Raw genomic sequence first — 22,322 nt, 5'->3', positions numbered from 1 at the left:
AAATATATACCTTTGTAGCTCAAATGAAGGACCATGTCAATCTTTTACTTGCTGCTCTTTTTTGTGCTGCTTAAATGGAAGTAAGCTACCCATTTCTATATGTAGATTAAGTATATTCAATAAACCAGGACATTAACATGTATTATAACAGTGGTATAAGGTGCTGCAAGAGTTATAACACTCACATTACATTGCTATGAAGGATTTTGTGCAATTCGAATAAAGTGACATAAATATTATAGGTCGTATCACTTTCATAAACCCTTCTTCCAGTGTTATTTGCTTGAATACAGAGTAATAACACACTCAACACCAATGAAAGTAAACAGCTTTATTACAAAATAAAAAGGCTAGTTTGCCATAGTAAAATGTACAGGTAGGCCTTTTCGGTCAATGTAAAAAATACAAACAAAATAGACATATATAGATTTAAATGTTGCTGTATTTTTTAGATATACATTCAGTTTTGTGTGTAAGTGTGTCCTCGTATTTAAAACAAACGAACAAATAAGATTCTGTAGGTTAGAGTCATTGCACTTTGAATCAAACCTAACAAATGTTTGATCAATGTCTTTCTTCTTTTAAAGTAAAATATGTTAAACATTCAGAATTTGAACCTTTTCACATCATGGAAAAGTCTGCCTAGAACACCACTGTGATGTGTTCTGCCTAACCAATGATTCCACTCAATTATTTTTAAATGTTGTCGAAGTAGCTTCTTTGTGAGGTTCCCTCGATGGCGCCATACCTCCAACTTAAAGGTTTGCCATGCCCTCTCTAAATGCTGCGTATGAGCCCCACTGATTGGATTTACAAAGTGCCGTTTGTGGCAAACACGGTAATGACGGTAGCCAAGTTGGTCATGGACTCCCCCGTAAGCACGCTATTCATCACTAAGAATGGCTGTCCCTCTTTTCACATAGCGGCAAATTAAGGGCAGGAGATGTCGTCGGGAACGTGTTTTCACAAGTTTTAGGATAGGCCTTCTTGATGTAGCGCCAACTTCAAGGATGCCAAAGACCCATTTCCTGTCTCTCCGCCATGTGTTTCCAAATCTACCACGGGCAAACTGAAAATATAGAGAACATATTAAGTGTAAAATGTGTATGGTTTATACAACATACAAATGAAAGGAATACCATGTTAAACATATTCAAGGCAAAGATTAAAACAATTAAAATATTAGTGAAAAAAATATTTGCTCCACATTAATACACTCTATATACCTGTTATACCAAATTTAGTATAATATAATTTTTTAATATTAAAGATATTTAAATATCTTTGATAACAATTCTGTAAATATTTGTGTGAATGGTACATGGTCATTTGGAGATTTTGAATTATGGATGAATCCATAATTACTGAACATACCTTTCTTTTGTGGGCAAATTTGCTCTCATCCAAGACAACAAAATGGCGAGGACCACCAACTCTCATACCACGCCTCTTAAGCCTCTGAACAGCTTGAAGGCAAACCTGAAAAAAGTAAAATAAAGCACTCTTTACAAAATAATGTGGCACATTAGTTTGTAATGATGAAAACCTTTTCTGTTTATTTTTCAATTCTAGTTCTCTGCTTTCAGAAATTGTTATTATTATATATAATCTTATTGCGTATACTACACAATCTATGCCAACATTACATCTTGTGCAAAACATTTACCATTCTTATTTTTTTGGCCATTCTGGTCAGTGTCGATGAACTGCCAGCAATTCCATCTTCCATCATGTCTATCTGCCGCAGTAGCAGACCTTGGGAGAACCTTTCACACCAATTAAATAAATAGCATTGATTTAATAAGGTTTAGGCAACAAATCATGCCACTTGATCATTCACCCTAATTATATTTATTTGGTTTACAGTCACACAAGCTAAGAATTCAAAGTTTCAATTGACACACCATGTAAATTCACCAAAGGAGAACTGATAAACTTGTATTACTATTATGTTTTAGGAAACAAATGACATTTTCAAACCTGTACATGAATTCCAGCCAGCTTCTAAGGGGTCTGTGAGACTTGAAGAATATCGAACCAATAGCAACTGCTGCTGTTCTCTTTATATGGCTTCTACTGCGACATTGCCTAGGATTAAGAAATTAATAATATTTATTTAAACAACCACTATTATTTAATAATAGTGTTAGTCCAACCTATGCAAACATTCATATAGTTTAGTACTCTATAGTGTTTATTTGTACTATCCTATAATTTATTATAAGTAAAGGTAAAAACATACCATATACAACCATCACGATTATAATGTTTCTGAAGTCGCATTGAATTATTACACACTTTGCATCTTACTTTGCTTCTTAACAATCCTTTGTGCTGCATCCACTCAATCGTTTTTCTTTGATTTTTTTTTTGTTGGTCTTGAATGAATAAGCCTCAGTAACTCCTTTTGTATACGGACACCAGTCATCTTGCCCTGTTACATACAAGTGTTTTAATATCTATATAAACAGATTTAATTGAATGAATACTTGTCTCTGTGTCTAAATTCTGTAATGCACAAATGATCTGTATGCATCAAGGAACATTATTAAACTTTCTCTGGTTCAAACAAATTACTCAGTTGTGCCTACTAAATAGTAGTAGTAGTAGTAGTAGTAGTAGTAGTAGTAGTAGTAGCAGAGGTGATTCTAGGGTATGTTGGGGCCCCAGGCGTAGTTTTTCTATATATATATATATATGATGAACTGTAAATTGTACAGGAAACATGGAAGTTAGAAGGACGACTAATCGAAATATAAAGAAACCCAGACATCTGCTTGAAGACACAGAACAACCTCAAGAAAAAGCACACGTTTCAGGAATTAAACCAGAGTCACTATTGAACGAACAGTCTCCAAGGAAAAGAAAAGGTACATGAATAGTTTTCTTCTTTAATTAAATAGTTTCGATGGAGATACAAAAATTAAGAGCAAAACTGCAAGGCGAAAGAATTAAAAATAAAATGATGGAAGACACAATAAAGGACCTTAGGGCTGATAAAGACTTTCTGCAGCTGCAACTTAATAAGAGTCTCTCAGGTATGTTTATGTAAAACTTTAAATTCTCTTGCTGAGATATCTGGAAAATTAGAATATGGTTTATATATAAATACACACATATATACGTACATACAGTATTGTCTGCAAAAATGTTGTTTAATTTATGGGATATTGTTTATATTGTTTGATAATCTATAATTGACAGTGATGTGTCTTCTGGCTTAATTGAACCATCATGTAATATTTCGAGCATATGGCAATTCTGGGTTTGAATTACTTGTTATATTATGTATATTTGTAGAAATAAAATTTTGATTTTTGATTTGATTAATTTGACTTAAAATTATCATTAATTGGTATGTTGTGAACGTCTAGTGTAGGGTCTATTAAGCTAATCTGAAATTACAAACAAAGAAATACTATATATCTTTATACTATTATCTAAGTCTGATGTTAAGTAAATAACAGAAATACATTTATATTTTTGAATTGGTTTCACAGGTTCTCCGGCCAAATCTGTGAGCATCAAGATTTCTTCTGATGAGTCAGAGGAAAATGAAGACTCTTTAGTCAGGTCTCCTGACTCATCAGATGAAGTCGGAATGAAAAGGAAGCATAAGGCAAAGAAGACCAAGTCAAAGCATAGAAAACCACAAAGGGAAAAAAGAATAAGAAGTAGGCATACACAATACATGTATTTATATTAAAAATCTCAACTGTGGCTATGAAGCACTGAACAAGCAATTTGATTGGATGAATAAATGTTTTTTTACCGTCTATACTACCCTGGGTGTTGGAATATTGAATGTGTATAAATACCATTCTAGACATCCTCAAGTAGTTCTTATAAATTTCTTTGAATTAACACTAAAATATCTTAATCTTTTATTTGTTAAATGTTTCAATTCATTTCACATGGACAATAACATTTGAAATAATTTAAATAAAATACTAACCTCATTTCAGTCTGCAAATAATATATTGTTTTGAATACACTCTGTTGCCATGATAAGAGAATCTTTAAAATAATATAAATATAACTATTGTATTTCTTGCAAAATGTACAGTTATGTCAGAAAGTGTTTTATTTTTTCTGCAGTGACAATCATCAGTGGAGTTATTCACCATTACAAGAAGGCTCTCCATGAGTTTCAGAAATGTACATCAATGGCAAAAGCCTTTGAAAAAGTGGGTGTGGATCACGACACAATCTCTCGAACAACACCCATTGCAGAATTAAAAATAGCTGCTCCAGAAGCATTTACCTCTGTGGAAAAGTTTGATGAAAAAAAATAAACGCTCCGTTCGTTTGTTTTAAATACGAGGACACACTTACACACAAAACTGAACGTATATCTAAAAAATACAGCAACATGTAAATCTATATATGTCTATTTTGTTTGTATTTTTTACATTGACCAAAAAGGCCTACCTGTACATTTTACTATGGCAAACTAGCCTTTTTATTTTGTAATAAAACTGTTTACTTTCATTGGTGTTGAGTGTGTTATTACTCTGTATTCAAGCAAATAACACTGGAAGAAGGGTTTATGAAAGTGATACGACCTATAATATTTATGTCACTTTATTTGAATTGCACAAAATCCTTCATAGCAATGTAATGTGAGTGGTATAACTCTTGCAGCACCTTATACCACTGTTATAATACATGTTAATGTCCTGGTTTATTGAATATACTTAATCTACATATAGAAATGGGTAGCTTACTTCCATTTAAGCAGCACAAAAAAGAGCAGCAAGTAAAAGATTGACATGGTCCTTCGTTTGAGCTACAAAGGTATATATTTATTATAAAATAAGAAAAGAGTGACATGATCAAACAAGATACAGATGTACATCAATAATCCATTTAGGACCACAATGAACAGAACACAATATTAATTATGATGGGAACAATATGTACCAAGCTGCATAGATTTTCTTCCATTGAAATCTACAATTTTCTTTGGTGTCCTATGGCAAGATGTTATGTCCCATGTTTCATGGCAGAGTGTTATAACATTATGTCTTATATGTATTTATACCTGCATAATGACGCTTTACCCCCAAAATCAGGTCGAATCATTTTATGACATGTGGCATGTATGATTATGTCAAACATTTCATAGAGAGTGCTATAATCAGTGTTATGAATACTTATGTGCCTGTTATGTCAGTTGGAAAAATGGTTATGGCTGGTTATGAATGTATTATGGCTGTGTTATGTTGCCTTTATGTAGGCTACATAGAGGGGTGTTCAAATAAATCGTTACCGATGTTTCTTAGTATTTACTTGATTTATATATTATTAATATTTTATAAGTAGGCTAATTAAACTGATTAGTGGATTATATAAATATATTTATTACATTTCTTTATCCTCTCTGTCGCTCTGTGCCTGTCTGTCTCTCTCTGTGTCTCTACCCTAGTGATGGCAGTTCGATTCTTTTTAGCGACTCGATTAATTTGATTCAGTTCAGTTCGGTGAATCGATTCATTTCGTTCATTTCGTTCACTTATTCAGGTATATCTCAATTATTATTAATATTAATTATTATTATTATAGGTAATTTTGTGGTATTTCAAGATGACTTGCAAGTATTCATAATAATTTGTGCAAAATGTTTTACGTGATTTATTATATATTTTTGTTATGTTCTGGAGACGTACCCAATGAATACTGACTGTAAAACACACACACACACACACATTATGTACAGTAAATATTGCATAAACGTCTAATCTCATTTTCTGACAGTAGTCTATACTTGGTCTGGATGATGTAACTGACGCCATTTTGGCTCATACATATTTATTTCTTATGCACTAAGCAAGAGGGAATTTGGAACCAACATGGCGCACACGGTCTTCAGCTTCATAGCTCTCAACGACTCGCCAGGACGAACGAATCCGCCGGACTGAGTCAGTGAGTCATTGAACGAGAGTCGACAGGCGGGTCTGCGGCTCCTGAGCCCCGCTGCCGTTCACAGGGTGAATCAGAAGAGCCGATTCAATGCGGACACGGATCCGATTCACATCGGTCACCAAAAAGAACGAATCGTTCGCGAACTGCACATCACTACTCTACCCTGAAACCTTTATAGACACACTACCACTGTTTATACTTTACTGTAGCAAGTCATGCTTTTGATTAAAATGTGATAATAAAAGTACCTGAAATACAAATCCCATAATGCACTGCACAGTGTTTCCCTATTTTTTGAACATTCAAAAACAGACTGGATAGGATCCTTGGATCACTCGGTTATTAATGGACACCAAACGAGCACGATGGGGCGAATGGGCTCCTCTGCATTGGACACTTGATGTTCTTAACCCTGTATTGCACGCATTATGAAATAATGAATAATGAAAATGGATTCGATTTTTTTTTATTCAAATAGGTCTATATTGAGAAACCAAAACAAAAAAAGTCACACATATTTTAGGAAAATATTTTTAGTAATGTTACCTGGAAGTAACATTGTTCAATTACAGAACGGAAAAACAAAATCTGAAAAACAAAAATGCATGAATTCATGAAATGTAGTAGCACTCTGGAAAGATTGAAATCAGTCCTCACATTCTGTTCTCTTTTATCCTGACTATCCAGTCCTGACATTGTTCTCTACTGTGTGTGGAACTCCATAAAACAGTTGTTCTCGGGAGTGAAACAGAGATACACTTTGGCTCCGTTCGCACTGCACTTTTGGCATTGGACTTTGATCAATCCCTTACAGCCTGGGTTTTTGCATCTCCCTCTTGCTTCCACAAAGACAGGCCAGTGTCCTGTTTCATCCTGATGGATTGAAGAACAGGGTATTGCCACTGCAGGTCCTTTTCACTTGGCCTTGGCCTTCCCTTGCGCTTTGGTGTATTCTTCGCAGCAGTAAGAACAGGCTGTTCTTTCTTGGAGATTCTGCAATTTTCACTGTCCCTGCGGTACAGGAGCCATGCCTCTACGATGGTAAGGTCCAGCATGTGGAAGATTAGCCAAAGATACCATTTCCTAGATCTAATCTTGGTCCTGTACAATGCAAGAAGTGAATCTAGGAGGTCCACCCCACCCATGAACTTGTTATACACCATTACAACACTGGGGCAAGTCACTTCAGCATTTTCTTTCCTCTTCCTGTCCCATCTCTGAACAATCGAAGTTGGGTAGTAAGCAGCAAATGTACTGAGCAGAGCGACTGCCCGGTTGTCATACCACTTTTCTGCCAGGAGATTTATGCCGTCGACAGTCACTTCTTTCTCCTGAAAAGTTCCCCTCCCTTTCTTCTTCATCTCAGTGTCTGACATGAATGAACATGCAGACAAGCGATTAGATCGGACAGTGCCCACACTGTGAATTTTTCTTTTCTCCAGTGCCACTTGCAAAGCTATACTACAAAACCAGTTGTAGTAGGTTTTGTGGGACAGATTTTGTGGTACAACTGAAGCAAATTTGAAGACTATGTTCCCACTTGCACCAACATCCGGCATTCCAAAACTGGAAGAATTTGGCCAGTGTAAACATCAAAGTTGTACACTACGCCGTAGTCTGCCAGAGCAAATATTTTATCCCCAACATTTCGGCTTCTTTGGGTTGTACTGTCTGATCGAGCTCTTCCCTTTGAATGGCACAATTAGTTCATCCACGCAGAGCTTCTCATTCATCGGAATGCTTTGAAAGCTCTCTAGAAGAGCATTTAGCAATGGTCGTACCTAGAAAAGCCTGTCATAGTCAAGGTGTCCAACAGGTGCCGTATGACATAATTGCACAATGTTACCTCCAGCTTACATACCAAAATAAATTAATTTTACATAGTAATACTAATGTGATAATACATTTTAATGATGAAAAGAATTCTTTACTTACCTATAATTATGAATCCAAATATTTATTTTGATAAAAGTGTTTTTGAAAATGAAAATCCAGTTTTTGGGGTGTATTTCTTCGCACTGACAAGGCAAGATTCCTGACCACAAGTCAAGGCACATGGAGGAAGTGAAATTACAAAAAAAAGCAACCTTACCAAATGGCAGCCTGCCATTGGTTTATTTAGACTTACCTTGAGGTAACTACAGAATTGAAGCATTTGTTAGTGTATAATACAGCAAACCTGGATTGTTACCCTCAAGTTACAATATGCAATAGAGGGTTAATTAAGGTTCAATTAGGTAACTGAGAGCTCCAGCAGGGTAGGGGCTCCTCCACTGCGCAGTGGTTCCCAGTCCTGCTCCTGGAGGAGCCCAGACCCTGCTGGTTTTTGTTCCAACTGAGCTCTCAGTTACTTAATTGAACACTTAATTAAACTAATCATTTGCTTACATTTGGCTTAATTGTGTAACTGATAAAAAGTTGTTTCCTTAAAAAAGTCCTTATTCAAATGTAATACTAAATAGCCCTACTGTTTAAAATAAATTAGTTCAATTAAGGGTTCAATTAAGTAATTGAGAGCTCGATTGGGACAGAACCCGGAAGGGTAGGGGGTACACATTGCTGTTTCTCTGGTATCCCTGTGGCTGAACTATATCAGTATATCACCAACAAAATGATTATTTTCCATTTGAGGCACCAAATATAGCAGGCTTTGATCATGACCCTAACACTGAAACGCAGTAAACTTCACCATGGATAGATATTTATATATATATATATATATATATATATATATATAAACCAGAAACCTATATGCCAAGAAATAGACATATTTTTCGAGGCCTCTCACATATAACGTTATAACACATTTGAAGTGGTTCCTGTTGCACTAGACTATGATGTCACTATTTAAAGGATGGGTGTGTTTTGATGTTCACAATGCTTCCTCCTCTCCTCTCCTCCCAGACTGAACCCACACTGCGTCTGTCCCGAACAAAGCCGACACCAAGCCAACATACAGAAAAAATGCACTAAGTTTATTATTTATATTTACATAGAACTAGACAAACAAAGAAAGAGTTCCATATATTTATAAACATCCTCTTTAATCTGAGTAACGTGAGTGGATGTGTGAAATCCCAGCTGTTGATGTGAAACGTGTCTCGTCAGCCTGTGTGCAGCAGACAGCTCTGGCAGGGGCCCTGAATCGGCAGCGCGCCGAGAGAGTCGGCCTGTTTACACCGGCTCCGGGGGGCTCTGGGGGTCTGCAGGGGGCCCTGTGGGGCTCTGGGCTGCTCTGGGAAGCTCAGCTAGGTGGCCTGTTTGTTTTGGGAGCAGACAGCAGTGACCCTGGGGTCTCACACTCAGAGTGACCGGCACACATTGTGCAGGCATGTGATTGGAGACAATAAAGTAAAAATAATTATACAAGCTTGCATTGATACAAGGCTTTTAATCCTGAAGAACATCCCAAAGCACGCATGGGCGGGGCTGAGGGCAGCGGAGGAGTGGCGATGCCGATAGCGGGACAGTGCCAGGACCTGACTGACTGCTGCACACAGAGTCTGACTGACTGACACCGGAGCTGAGAGCAGGCTGGAGAGGACGCAGCGGAGGCAGCTGTGGGTGAAGGTCATGTTGAAGGAGGGACCGGGGGGTTCAGAGCCTGCTGGCGGCTGTCTTGAGATCCATGGAGTGTGAGGGAGAATCAGGATGGGGGGGATAAAAGAAGAGAGCGAGAGAAGGAGCTGAGAGAGAGAGAAAGAGAGAGACTTGCCAGGGTCTCACAGGGCTCTGGCACAGCTGCAATGCAATCGTCGAATCGTAACCAGTTCTCAGAACTTTACTGTTGATTTTGCTGATCTGCCGGATTGGCTCCGTGTTCAGTGACCTGTTTCCTCCCCGATCCACACAGAGCATGGCGACTGTGCCCAGGCCGGGGGAGGGGAGGCTGTGGACAGAGTAGGAGGAGGGCGGGGGGGTAGGGGGGCGCCTGACGGCTAGAAGAACAGCAGGCGCAGCAGCAGCGGCGCCAGGACGAGTAGGTAGCTGGCGCTGTAAGTGTGGCTGGCGGCGCGGCCCTTGCTGTTGCAGTTGTCAGAGAAGCAGCAGTGCACTCGGACCCCTGGCGCCTTGGAGCCCTCACGCCGCGCCTGCTCACAGAAGGAGCGGTACGAGCAGGACTTCATCACGCCATCTACAACACAAAGCAGCGCTGCTCAGCCTCCGCACACACGCAGTCATACACAGACGAGAGAGAGAGAGAGAGAGAGAGAGAGAGCACACACACATACAGACACAGATGAGAGAGAGGGGGATTGAGAGAGAGAGGAAGAGCACACACATACAGACACACAGGTGAGAGGGAAGGAGAGAGAGGAAGAGAGAAGGAGATCACACAGGTAGACAGAAACACACAGATGAGAGAGAGCTCACATGCAGACAGTCCTTCAAACTAGCAGACAAAGACACAATGTCACATGCTGACACACACACACACACACACACACACACAACTACAGCTCTGATGAACATCCTGTGATTAGGAGCTGCAGAAGTAAGAGGGGGGGGGTTCCCAAGGGGGAGGGGTTTCTGCGCACTTCTGTAGGAACCCGATCAAAAAACGTCACTCTATCAAAGCTGCCATTGGCCCCTGAGCTCGTCACTCAGAACAGGTCCCTTCCACTTCCTGTTCTATAAATCGTGACGTCTGCGCAGGTTCGTCCTCTTTTGCCACTTCTCTGGACCCGAGAACGTGGGCTCTCTGTGTCTTGTCTGTGCACTAGACCTCATTATATTCTTATTAGCAGCCGGCCTTGCTATTGTAAGCAGAGGGCGTAAGAGCTGACCTCTGTAGCCCCACTCTGTACATGCTGATTCTAGACATTTCCCGGTAAGAGTGTGACTGCGGTCCTCGCTCCTGGGCGGCTCAGGTGCGGCCCTGCGGGGCCCCTGAGATTACTGTCTGGAATTGTGTTGACAAGGTCCCCTTGCGGACGCCTCGGGACAGGCTCCCTCCGGAAGTGCGCAGAAACCTCTCCCCCTTGGGCAATGCTTCCTTTTTCAGATCGTTTTATATCTTGAGCCAGAGTCTTCCAGAGCTACAAGCCTATTACTGCAAAGGAGCCACGTACTGCACATCGTGCCAGGCATGCAAATCCCTGTGGGCTGGAAACTGCAATAATCTGATTAGGACGAGCCCAGACAGCTGCCGCCCATCCCCTCTAAAACCCTCTTGGAAAATGTGCTTTTTATAACCCTCTGAGGTCATCTTTAACCCGAGGCAGCAGCCCGCGCTTTCTGCACTGCAATGATGTCAATACAAACAGGCGTCTCCGTATGACGGGTTTATTTTGTACGGCTAGACCCTACCCTCCCTCCGTGAGTCTGACTGAGGGCTGTGTCTGAGGGTGACATGCTTTGTGTCTCTGTGTGAGGGCAGGGCAGAGGAAGGTGTGGTGGGGGGGCACTCACTGGCTTGTCCCTTGATGATGGCACAGGCGTCCGAGTAGCTGGGGCACTGCTGGGAGCCCTGGCGGTTGCAGTCCTCGTCGTTGGAGCCGACGCAGGTGAAGCAGCGCAGAGCCTCGCCTGGAGACGGACACAACTGCGTCAACACCTCTGCCACCCCCCCACCCAGTTATCAGCTGTTAACATCGCCTCTCATTCAAGAGTCTGTGATGTATATATGTAATAAAAACTAAAAAAGTTAATCAAAAAACTAAAACTTAGAGAAACAATGAATTGTGTTAAAGAAGCAGAACAGCAAGAGGTCAAAAAGGAGGAAATGAAACAGATAAAGGGCAAAAATCGAACAAGATGTGGCAAATGTTCTCTGAGTATTTCACAGAGGTTTTTACAAAAGAAAAGACAGATAACATGCCACAGGTTAACAATCAGTCCAGTCAAACCCTAAGAGAGATCAGGATAAATGAGGAGGAGGTACTAAAGGGACGAGCAGAATTAAAAACAAACAAATCACCTGGGCCAGATGGGATATTTCCAACAGTACTTAAAGGAATGAGGGAAATGATTAATAGGCCACTAAATTAAAAAATATGTACAGTTCTGGGCTCCACACTTCAAGAAAGATATCGCTGCTCTAGAGGCAGTTCAGAGGAGAGCAACCAGACTTATTCCAGGTCTGAAGGGAACGTCCTACTGAGAGACTGAGGAACTGAACCTTTTCACCCTGGAACAGAGGAGACTACGTGGGGACTTGATCCAAGTCTTCAAAATCATGAAGGGCATCGACCACATCAAACCAGAGGAGCTTTTCCAGATCAGCAGGGAGACACACACCCGGGACACAAATGGAAATTGGGCTTCAAGGCATTCAAGACAGAAAACAGGAGACACACAGAGAGGCGTCACAATCTGAACAAACTCCCCAGCGATGTGGCTGAAGAGACAATTTGGGAACATTCACAAACAGACTGGATAGGATCCTTGATCACTTAGTTATTAATGGACACCAAACGAGCACGATGGGGCGAATGGGCTCCTCTCGACTGGACAATTTCTTATGTTCTTATGTTCTTATGTGTCAGAGGTGGAGTGAATGGCGTGATAAACCAGCCTTCATGGTGAAGAGCAGGTGAAGCAGAACGTGTGGGAAACATCCCGGGGGGGCGGAGGGGGTTTGACTTGAGGTCTGGCTGAGATCGCCCACAGCACCCAGCTCTCTGACACACCCTGCTCCGATATACCAGCTCCAGGCCAGCACCACCTTCTCCCTCGCTCCAGTCCAGACCTCCTGTAGACCCTCTGACTGTCCATCACCAGGACACAGCACTCTGGACCCGCCTCCTCCTGCTATTGTCTCTCAGTCCCCTCTCTGGAGTCGGGCCAGCCAGTGGGGGAAATTTCTATTGCGGCTCAAATCAAATAGAAGGAAAAGCTCAGGGTGTCGTGAGGACGGCAGAGCCAGCGTCTCCACCCCCCCCACCACACAGCTGGAGCCTCGAACACAGATACTCACTGCTACGTTCATATATATATCATACATATAGTCTGTATATATCTATATCTCCATAGGTCTTTATTAATGAGATATTTTCAGAGAAGAAACACTGACGCAGCCTGTAGGAAACTATACAGATGCCATTTCTCACCCATTTAATAATCATAGAGCTCCATCCAACATTTGTTTAAAATGGAGCTCATTGTTTGTATGGAATGTCTTTATTTTTCTTCTTCCGCGCATCTGAATGAATAAATAGGTATCCGAGCGGCCACCCTGACCAGAGCAGCGGGGGGGCAGTGCGAACGGGACGGAAGAGCGGCGTCTCACAGTGACTCACACGGTCCCGACTCTCCCCACAGCGGGATCCGCTCTCCAGCTGTAGTGACGAATTCTTTTCGTAACTGGCTGCACCGAGCCACTGACAGCCAAGAGAAAGCGTCCCTAAATCAAGTCCAACATTGACACCTGGATTGAGCTACACAAACTGACCGCAGAGGACTGCACTACTTACAGAATCAACTCGGTGGTGCATCGTTTCTGTAGACAAATAAACAAAAAGCTCCCAATCAAACCAAACCCGAGGCTGCTCTGGCGTCTCCGGACTCCGGACCCACAATCTCACTGCTGGGCCGTTGAACCCGACTATCGCTCACTGAGATTCCTGCCTCTAGCATCATGCGCTACAAAGGGGCGTCCAGCCTGGTCCCAGACCTGGGCTTCAACTGCTAGCGTAGAAAGACAAACAACTCATTCTGATCGGTGATCTGAGATTTTAGAGAACGAACCCCATCGTCACCTGTAGGATCACAGCTCCCTTCACTGAACAAGCGATAATAGCCTCTATGAAACCAGAGATTGGCAGGGACCTATGAAACTGACCAGGCTAGTGACCACTGACCCACAGAAATGCCATTTAAACAGGACCCCCCCGCCCCAGTCAGGGGTCCAAACGAGCAGCGCGCTCGATAGATACAGTGAGCAGAGAAGCAGGACTTACTTACCTTGCAGGGCGAGCAGGGAGCAGAGAAGGACACAGCAGACAGCTCTCATGATGTTGACTCTGGGCTGCTCGATTAGACAATGAAAAGCAGTTTGTTTGCGCCTAAGACCCTGATCTTAATCTGCGCTATCACAGGCTAATTCCCCTGCAGTGGGAAGACAAGAGGCTTACTGAGCACCCACTGCGGCCCGAGTCTCAGCGCTGCTGATTATTTACAAATCAGAACGGGGGAAACACAGCTGACACAAGTCATAACCCCCCCCCCTGGCACAGAAGAAAAGCATTCCCAGTTCTTGCAAAATTTCTGCCGGCGCTGTGTTAAAGTTGCCAAGAAATGCTGAATAAGAAAAAGCCTTTTACTGAAATGAATTGTGTTCACACAACCGGCGAGCTTGTCTCTGCCCTGAGTGTGGGATTGCTATGTGCACAGTGGCATTCATAAGTCATGAGGAGCACCCTGACCTGGACGGGAAGGGTCTGGTCAGGAGCTGCTGTGCAGAGAGCAGCACGTCCACAGACACCATAAGAACATAAGACAGTGTCCAATCGAGAGGAGCCCATTCGCCCCATCGTGCTCGTTTGGTGTCCATTAATAACTAAGTGATCCAAGGATCCTATCCAGTCTGTTTTTGAATGTTCCCAAATTGTCTCTTCAGCCACATCGCTGGGGAGTTTATTCTGATTGAACTGCCTCTAGAGCAGCGATATCTTTCTTGAAGTGTGGAGCCCAGAACTGTCCACAGTATCCAGATGAGCTCTAACTAGTGCATTGTACAGTCTGAACATCACTGCCCTTGTTCTCAATTCTACACTTTTGACAATATACCCTAACACTCTGTTTGCCTTTTTTATTGCTTCCCCACATTGTTTGGATGGAGAAAGTGAGGAGTCCACGTAGACTCCTAGGTCTTTCTCATGGAACGTGTGAGATGTGCCTCTTTGTTCTGATGGTTCAGCTTTGGAAGCCCCTTTCGTTCATGGTAAAATTAACAAAATAAATGTCTGTTTCTCTCACCCTCTGAGCATTGGTACAGTATGATCATATGGACAGGACACTGCCAGCCCACAGGTCGGCACCACCAGCCCAGCATCGGCCACAGGAGATGCAGTAAGAGCAGCAGGAGTGACCTTTCTGTGTCGCTGTTGGAATACACAGCTTTTGTTTTTCACATTGATTGCCTTGTCTTGCTGGTGTGTGAGTGTGTGTGTGAGTGCATGTGCATGTGCGTGTGTGTTGTCAAGTGCGACCCCCCCCCCCATGAGGCCCTGCTGACAGTCCCCTGTCCCAGCCCCCCAATAGCTCCCGTCTCTGACCAGTCCAACAGCAACGCCTCCAAGAACTCCAGGACTGAACATCTTTATTGCCATATTTATTGCACTGAAAGCAGGTGCTCAAACCCAGCTGGAAGCCACGGTGGATCCCCTCCCGAGTCGTTACATCAACAATAGCAGGACTGAGACAATCGACACTCAACCCCCCCACCCCTCAAAAATATCAACAATTAAAACATAAAAATAAAATCCCCCGATTTTAAAAAGGAAGCAAACACCATTTATCTACAAAGTACGTGAGCCGCTGAACTGACAGGAGACCGTATCAAAATTGCAATTTGTTCCCTTCGTCAGCCACATTGTTATTTACAGTATGAAGACACTCGTTATCTAAGGACATGCATGTATGATTCACTGATTGATTGATTGATTAATTTAATTGTGTGATGATCTGTGTCCCCCCACCCCAAACCGAGTTCTTTTGTAAAGCAGATCGCTGCAGGGAGTCACTCAGGCTGCGCTGAGCCCCGTCCGGTCCCGGCTGAGAGTCCAGGTCCCGGGGGACGCCAGGGGTCCCCAGGGGCCCCCAGGGGCCGGTGCAGCAGCAAAGTGGTTATCCCAGGACCTCACAAGACCCCTGATACAGGAAACTTGCTACAGAAAGGAAGGGAAACGAAGCGAGCGTTCGGGAGTCCTCTCCTCTGGGTGCTACACACGACACAGTCTCATCTACGAAGTACAGCAGTGCAGAGGCTACAGGGAAACTTCTGTCCAGTGGAGACACACACACATCCGCGGAGGGACAGTAGAGCTGCCGTCCCCTCTCCCCCGGCGCGGAGGCAGCGCAGGCCCGGCTAGCTCCTGCCCATCTTGGAGATGAGCTCGTCACAGATCTTCGTCAGCTCCTCGATCTCTTTGTTCTTTGGCGGTAGAAGAGAACGAGAGAGAAAAAATAGATTTACCAGATAAAACAGCCCCCCGTGAGAAACAGTTTGGAAATGTCCCGACAGGTCGACATCGGTGTCGTGAAGAGTGCATCTCCGGTTTGTGACAGTGGACAGTGGACACTGCGGGCGAGGACGTCTGTCCTGAGTGCAGTGACAGATACAGGCCTTCAGCCCCGCAGACATGGCGCTACACCATGACCAGGCTGGCTTCCCTTTTTATTGTTTTAATATGCACTCAACTCTTTAGAAGGAGTTACACAAATGCAAACGCAGCCATACCTTCTGCTCCAGGGTCCTCTCCAGAGACTCCACCCGCATCTGCTCCTTGCGCAGGCTGGCCTGGTAAGCCGCCTGCTCCTGCTTGGCCTTGGCCCGCACCTGGGCGATGTCCGAGTTGGCCCTAGGAGACACACGCACACACAGAGGTGTAATATTAATACACTATGTGCACACATACAGTATACTATCACACGTGTTTATGACACTCTGTCTGGAGGGGAGATCTGTCATCTCCCCGGTCTTGGTCTCTGCTCTGTGCTTGATGGTTCAGAGTTCATATTACTCCCAGTCTTGTGTTGCTGCACGGGCGCTACATCCAATAATGAGCGACTGATTGATTGATGTTTGGCACTAGCAGCCCTCTCAGACTGGAGGGGAATATCCGCTCTTATCATCGTACACACGCAAGTTTATATACACATTATAATGTGCTCTTATCCTGTCTGAAAGCTGCTCGATCAATAAAGGTTATTATTATAATTATAAATCATGACTTACTTGTCCAGCTTCTCCTCGGCGTGGATCTTCAGGGCCTGGTAGCGCTGCTCCTCCTTACGCACTCGGGTCAGGTACTCCTGGGCGCACTTCTTCAGCACCTCCTCGTTCTGCGGGGACAGACAGCGGAGTCACTGAGGGGCTGCAGGGCCCATCGTTCAGTCCTAACACTGACCACAGCAGGACCCCGACAGTCCACCGGAGTGCCCCCTCAGCCCCACCTTGCGGAAGCCATCCAGCACGTCCTTCATCTTCTCATAGCGGCGGAACAGGTCGGCCAGGGACTTCTCCACCGAGTTGAGGTCGGCCAGTGCCTGCTCCTTCTCCACGATCAGCTGCTGGATGGTGTGGTGGGACAGAGACTTCTCCCTCTGCTCGTCCTCTGAGAGACACACACAGACACACCCTGTCAGCGCACCGCGCCGCCAGACAGGCAGGCAGAGGCACACGAACACATGGACAGACCCCGTCAGTGAAGAATGCTGCCGGATGGACCGGACACACAGACCACATGGACACACAGACACTGTCACTGCTCACTCCATCTAGACACACACACACACGCTGTCAGTGTACATCACTGCTACCACTGCTCTACCATTCCTCTCTTACTGTCAGACAGACACACTCTGTCCAAGCAGACCGGAATACTGTCACACGTCAATCAATCACACCATGTCAGTCGACCCAGCCCCAGACATGCAGTCTTCCTCATTAAAGAGGGAACAGAACAAACAGGTTTGATAGTCATGGGCTACAGCTACACACTGCAGTGTTTACATGAGATGTTACGAGCATGCCGGTGTTGTCTCTGAGGCTCAGGGCTCTGTGGTGGTTCTACACCGTGGCGAGGGATGCCGGTGACACCGGGAGTGGTCCAGGACAGGACAGGTCAGGTCCAGGACAGGTGTGTGTGTGTGCTGGATCATGCAGGAGGGGGCACTTCTGCCGTGGCAACACCTGAAAGATCTGCCCTTGCCTCCCTCACCCCCTGGGTAGGCAGCTGGGCATCCCCCACAGTGCCCCCGAGAGACGACTCTTCTGTAGCGCCGTCCGGTTCCACTCCCGAGGACGGACACAGCTACGGCACGACCACAAGGAAGCCAGCTTCAATAAGAGCCGTTTCAGACTCCGATGCTGGTTGCGTGTTCTGTTCCAGTCATAAAGGACTCGGCCATGTGGCTGTGACAGATACGGTGAGGGCTCGCTCAGGAGATGTCCGCAGGAAGATCGGTCAGCTGGTGCCGTCTGGGTGACGGGGGGATGCCCCTCAGAGCCAGGGACAGAGTGTCTCTTCTGGCCCAGCAGCCGTGGCGGCGGAATTACAGTTGGCATGCAGACGAGACACACACTGAAACATGGGCAGATTGAACACCCCCGGGACGCAGAGACGCAGCTCTACTCAGGGGCGCCGCGTCGGACAGAGAGCTCGGGGCTCAGAAACACGAGGAGGACGAGAGAGTGACGATGACACAGAGAATGGGGTTTAACTGCGTGTGAAGAGGGAATAAAAAGCCATCACTTACCCGGCATGCCTGATTTGTGTGTCAAAGAGTTAGGAGCAAAAATGGCAGCAGAACAGAAAAAAAGGATCTTGTTAAGTAAAGCAGAGAGGCGACGCAGTGAGAGTCCCACCCCGACCCCCCAGAGAGTCAGAGAGCCACGCTCACGCTGCTCGCACCCTCCCACGAGGAGCGCACACACATGGGGTGAAAAACACACAAAAAAAGTGAATGAAACTGAGAGAAGCATCCTTTTCGGATGGAGAGAGAGAAGCAAACTGATTCCAGATGAAGAGGAAGAAAAGACAAAAGAGGAATCCAAATGCTGGTTAAATGAATTATGAATGAAATGTCGAAAACGAATCAAATGTATGAAGAACACGAGTCAACATTGCAGGGAACAGTTCAACAGTTCAGCCCAACAGAGCCGCTACACGGATCACACGCCGCGCTGCCAGCTGCCACAGAGCCGCGGCGTACCCCTGCACTCACACAATTAATTTCAAATACGACAAGCACCGCGCACACGTGTGCATCACCCTCACACATCAGACATGTCTGCAGAGCGTGTGCACACACAGGTGTGTGGTATTGTGTGGGTATATCTGGGACCAGCGTGCGGAGGGTGACAGGCAACACGTCCTCACCTCCGTAAAGAGACGGCTGCGGAGCTGTAATGCTTTAGGTCATCGGTTCCCAGCCCTGCTCCTGCAGGAGCCCCTACTCTGCCGGGTTTTGTTCCAGCCGAGCTCTCAATTACTTAATTGAATCTTAATTGAACTAATAATTTGTTTACATTTGACTTTTTAAAATTGACAAAGTTATTTCCTTAATAAGAAGTTCTGTATACCATTTTGACACTTAAAAGCCCTGCTGTTTAAAATTAATAAAAGGAAATTAGTTAAATTAAGGGTTCAATTAAGTAACCGAGAGCTCGGTTGGAACAAAATCCAGCTGGGTGGGACCCCTTGCTCTAGGTCACTGGGATCTCAGGGCTGTGTGGAGCTCAGAGAGGAGAGAGACAGGGAGTGGGAGCAGAGTGGGCCCCCACTGAGGGCCTCGGGGGCTGGTCTCCAGTGCCACACAGCCCATCTCACACACACACACACACACACACACTCTTACCAATCATCTGGGCAATGGTCTTCTCGTACTCTGCCACTATCCTCCTGCGAACAACAACAGTAACAATTGAAAATGTATTTTAATGAAATACACAGAAAATTAATGCTGAGACAGATGGTCACAGGTAAAGGAAATAAAGTCATTTAAATATATACAGTGCATCCGGAAAGTATTCACAGCGCTTCACTTTTTCCACATTTTGTTATGTTATAGCCATATTCCAAAATTGATTAAATTAATTATTTTCCTCAAAATTCTACAAACAATACCCCATAATGACAACGTGAAAGAAGTTTAATAAATTTGCAAAGATTTAAAAAATAAAAAACAAAAAAAGCACATGTACATAAGTATTCACAGCCTTTGCTCAATACTTTGTTGAAGCACCTTTGGCACTAATTACAGCCTCAAGTCTTTTTGAGGATGATGCTACAGCTTGGCACACCTATGTTTGGGCAGTTTCTCCCCTTCTTCTTTGCAGGACCTCTCAAGCTCCATCAGGTTGGATGGGGAGCGTCGGTGCACAGTCATTTTCAGATCTCTCCAGAGACGGGTTAAAGTCTGGGCTCTGGCTGGGCCACTCAAGGACAGTCACAGAGTTGTCCTGTAGCCACTCCTTTGTTATCTTGGCTGTGTGCTTAGGGTCGATGTCATGTTGGAAGATGAACCTTCACCCCAGTCTGAGGTCCAGAGCGCTCTGGAACAGGTTTTCATCAAGGATGTCTCTGTACATTGCTGCATTCAGCTTTCCCTCGATCCTGACTAGTCTCCCAGTTCCTGCTGCTGAAAAACCATCCCTACAGTAAAGCATGGTGGTGGCAGCATCAAGCTGTGGGGATGTATTGGCCAGGTGATGAGCGGTGCCTGGTTTCCTCCAGACATGAGTTCAATCTTTGTTTCATCAGACCAGAGAATTTTGTTTCTCATGGTCTGAGAGTCCTTCAGGTGCCTTTTGGCAAACTCCAGGCGGGCTGTCATGTGCCTTTTACTGAGGAGTGGCTTCCATCTGGCCACTCTACCATACAGGCCTGATTGGTGGAGTGCTGCAGAGATGGTTGTTCTTCTGGAAGGTTCTCCTCTCTCCACAGAGACATGCTGGAGCTCTGTCAGAGTGACCATCAGGTTTTTGGTCACCTCTCTGACTAAGGCCCTTCTCCCCCGATCACTCAGTTTGGCCGGGTGGCCAGCTCTAGGAAGAGTCCTGGTGGTTCCAAACTTCTTCCATTTACGGATGATGGAGGCCACTGTGCTCATTGGGACCTTAAATGCTGCAGAAATGTTTCTGTACCCTTCCCCAGATCTGTGCCTCGATACAATCCTGTCTCGGAGGTCTACAGACATTCCTTGGACTTCATGGTTTAGTTTGTGCTCTGACATGCACTGTTAACTGTGGGACCTTATATAGACAGGTGTGTGCCTTTCCAAATCATGTCCAATCAGCTGAATTTACCACAGGTGGACTCCAATCAAGTTGTAGAAACATCTCAAGGATGATCAGTGGAAACAGGATGCACCTGAGCTCAATTTTGAGTGTCATGGTAAAGGCTGTGAATACTTTTTTGTTTTTTATTTGTAATACATTTGCAAAGATTTCGAACAAACTTCTTTCACGTTGTCATTATGGGGTATTGTTTGTAGAATTTTGAGGAAAATTATGAATTGAATCAATTTTGGAAAAAGGCTGTAACATAACAATGTGGAAAAAGTGAAGCGCTGTGAATACTTTCCGGATGCACTGTATCTATATTCTTCTGTATACATATTAGAGATATCAATAGGAGACTTATAGAATGGTATATAAGGCCCCTGTGATGAGGGGCGCTGGGCTGGCAGCTCATTAATGAGCTAAACGCTGTATATTCGTCTCAGAGCTCCGCTTACGTATTTATCGATGGAGCCTCTGAAGCTTCTGGTGAAAAGCAGGCTGCCAGAGCGGTAAGCAGATTAGCGCTGATCTAGAGCGTCTTAGCCACGCTGATCCTGAACCAAATCATGCTAATGAAATAAGACCAGCCTTATCTACACTAATAGGGCCCCGTCCAGCTGGAGCGGGGCCCTGGGGCCGAGGCTCAGGGCCGACTGCCTGGACACTCGTGGGGTTCTGCAGAATCCAGCCCCGTGGCGCTGCTGTTTCAGCTGCAGAGATATCCGCACCTCATTTCCACGACTTCCTGTCTGCTTTCTTCGTACTTCCTCTGCCACTCGGCCACTTCCTTCTCCTTGGCGACGATCTGCGGGGAACGACAGAGTGAGTCTGAGCCTGGGGGCCTCAGCCACGTGGACCCCCGCGCCCCAGCGGCCTGCATGTGATTTCTGTTTTCCGTTGTTCATGCAACGCCCCCCCTCCCCTCTATTTGCAGGAACAGTGTACCTACCTCCTCCCGCGCAATGCCCAGAGAGTGGTCCAGGTCCCGGACATTGAAAGGGCTGCCCTCACCCTCGCTGTAGCCCGTCCTGGAGTACAGGGAGCTTTTGGACACGACACTGTCTGCTGGGGACAAGATCTCCCTCGGCTGCAGAGACAGACACAGGACAGCCATCAGGGACACGCACTGGACACAGGGAGGGGAGGAGAGGACAGGAGAGGAGAGGAGAGGAGAGGTGAGGAGGAGGAAAACAAGACAGGAGAGGAGAGGAGAGGCAAGGAGGAGGAAAACAAGACAGGAGAGGAAAGGAGAGGCGAGGCGAGTATGGTCCAGGCTGAAATGCAGACGGGTGCAGCCTCAGTTTTGCAGCCTGGACACAGTGTTAGTACTATGTGCAGAAAGGTCATTTAGAGGAAAGCCCTGCTGTCCTGCTGTCCTGCTGTCCTCAGCCCCAGTGAGGACCACTGTCCACAGACACTCACACTCAATACATATCAGACGGGGCTG

The 22,322-nt window shown here is 44.9% G+C and overlaps 2 protein-coding genes and 1 pseudogene across 8 annotated transcripts in view; all 3 read right to left on the bottom strand.

Moving 5' to 3' along the window:
- Positions 1 to 390: 390 nt before the first annotated feature.
- LOC136715811 (uncharacterized) lies at positions 391 to 2,096 on the bottom strand (annotated as a pseudogene).
- A 6,783-nt stretch (positions 2,097 to 8,879) lies between these two features.
- ly6pge (lymphocyte antigen 6 family member pge) lies at positions 8,880 to 14,032 on the bottom strand. Its single transcript, XM_066693636.1, has 3 exons — positions 13,831 to 14,032; positions 11,338 to 11,454; positions 8,880 to 10,060 (listed from the first exon to the last, which is right to left on the bottom strand). The coding sequence occupies exons 1-3, from the start codon at positions 13,877 to 13,879 to the stop codon at positions 9,864 to 9,866; spliced, it is 363 nt and encodes a 120-aa protein (XP_066549733.1). The 5' UTR covers positions 13,880 to 14,032; the 3' UTR covers positions 8,880 to 9,863.
- Positions 14,033 to 15,170: 1,138 nt separating this feature from the next.
- Positions 15,171 to 22,322, bottom strand: part of tacc2 (transforming, acidic coiled-coil containing protein 2) — a 59,358-nt gene continuing 52,206 nt past the window's right edge. For 6 of the 7 annotated variants that reach the window (XM_066693701.1, XM_066693700.1, XM_066693702.1 and 3 more), the window contains 7 exons: positions 21,825 to 21,962; positions 21,604 to 21,680; positions 19,450 to 19,493; positions 17,044 to 17,204; positions 16,826 to 16,932; positions 16,328 to 16,448; positions 15,171 to 16,021 (listed from right to left, as the gene is read on the bottom strand). In XM_066693701.1, coding sequence (XP_066549798.1) covers positions 15,956 to 16,021; positions 16,328 to 16,448; positions 16,826 to 16,932; positions 17,044 to 17,204; positions 19,450 to 19,493; positions 21,604 to 21,680; positions 21,825 to 21,962 — 714 coding nt within the window. In that variant the 3' untranslated portion in view covers positions 15,171 to 15,955. Of the gene's footprint in view, positions 16,022 to 16,327; positions 16,449 to 16,825; positions 16,933 to 17,043; positions 17,205 to 19,449; positions 19,494 to 21,603; positions 21,681 to 21,824; positions 22,002 to 22,322 lie in introns of all 7 variants that reach the window. The other variant, XM_066693703.1, reaches the window with a different exon arrangement.

This window comes from Amia ocellicauda, chromosome 20 (genome assembly GCF_036373705.1).
Source record: "Amia ocellicauda isolate fAmiCal2 chromosome 20, fAmiCal2.hap1, whole genome shotgun sequence".
NCBI lineage: Eukaryota > Metazoa > Chordata > Actinopteri > Amiiformes > Amiidae > Amia > Amia ocellicauda.
The sequence above is the reverse complement of the archived record's forward strand: the minus strand, read 5'-3'. Positions and strand labels throughout refer to the sequence as shown.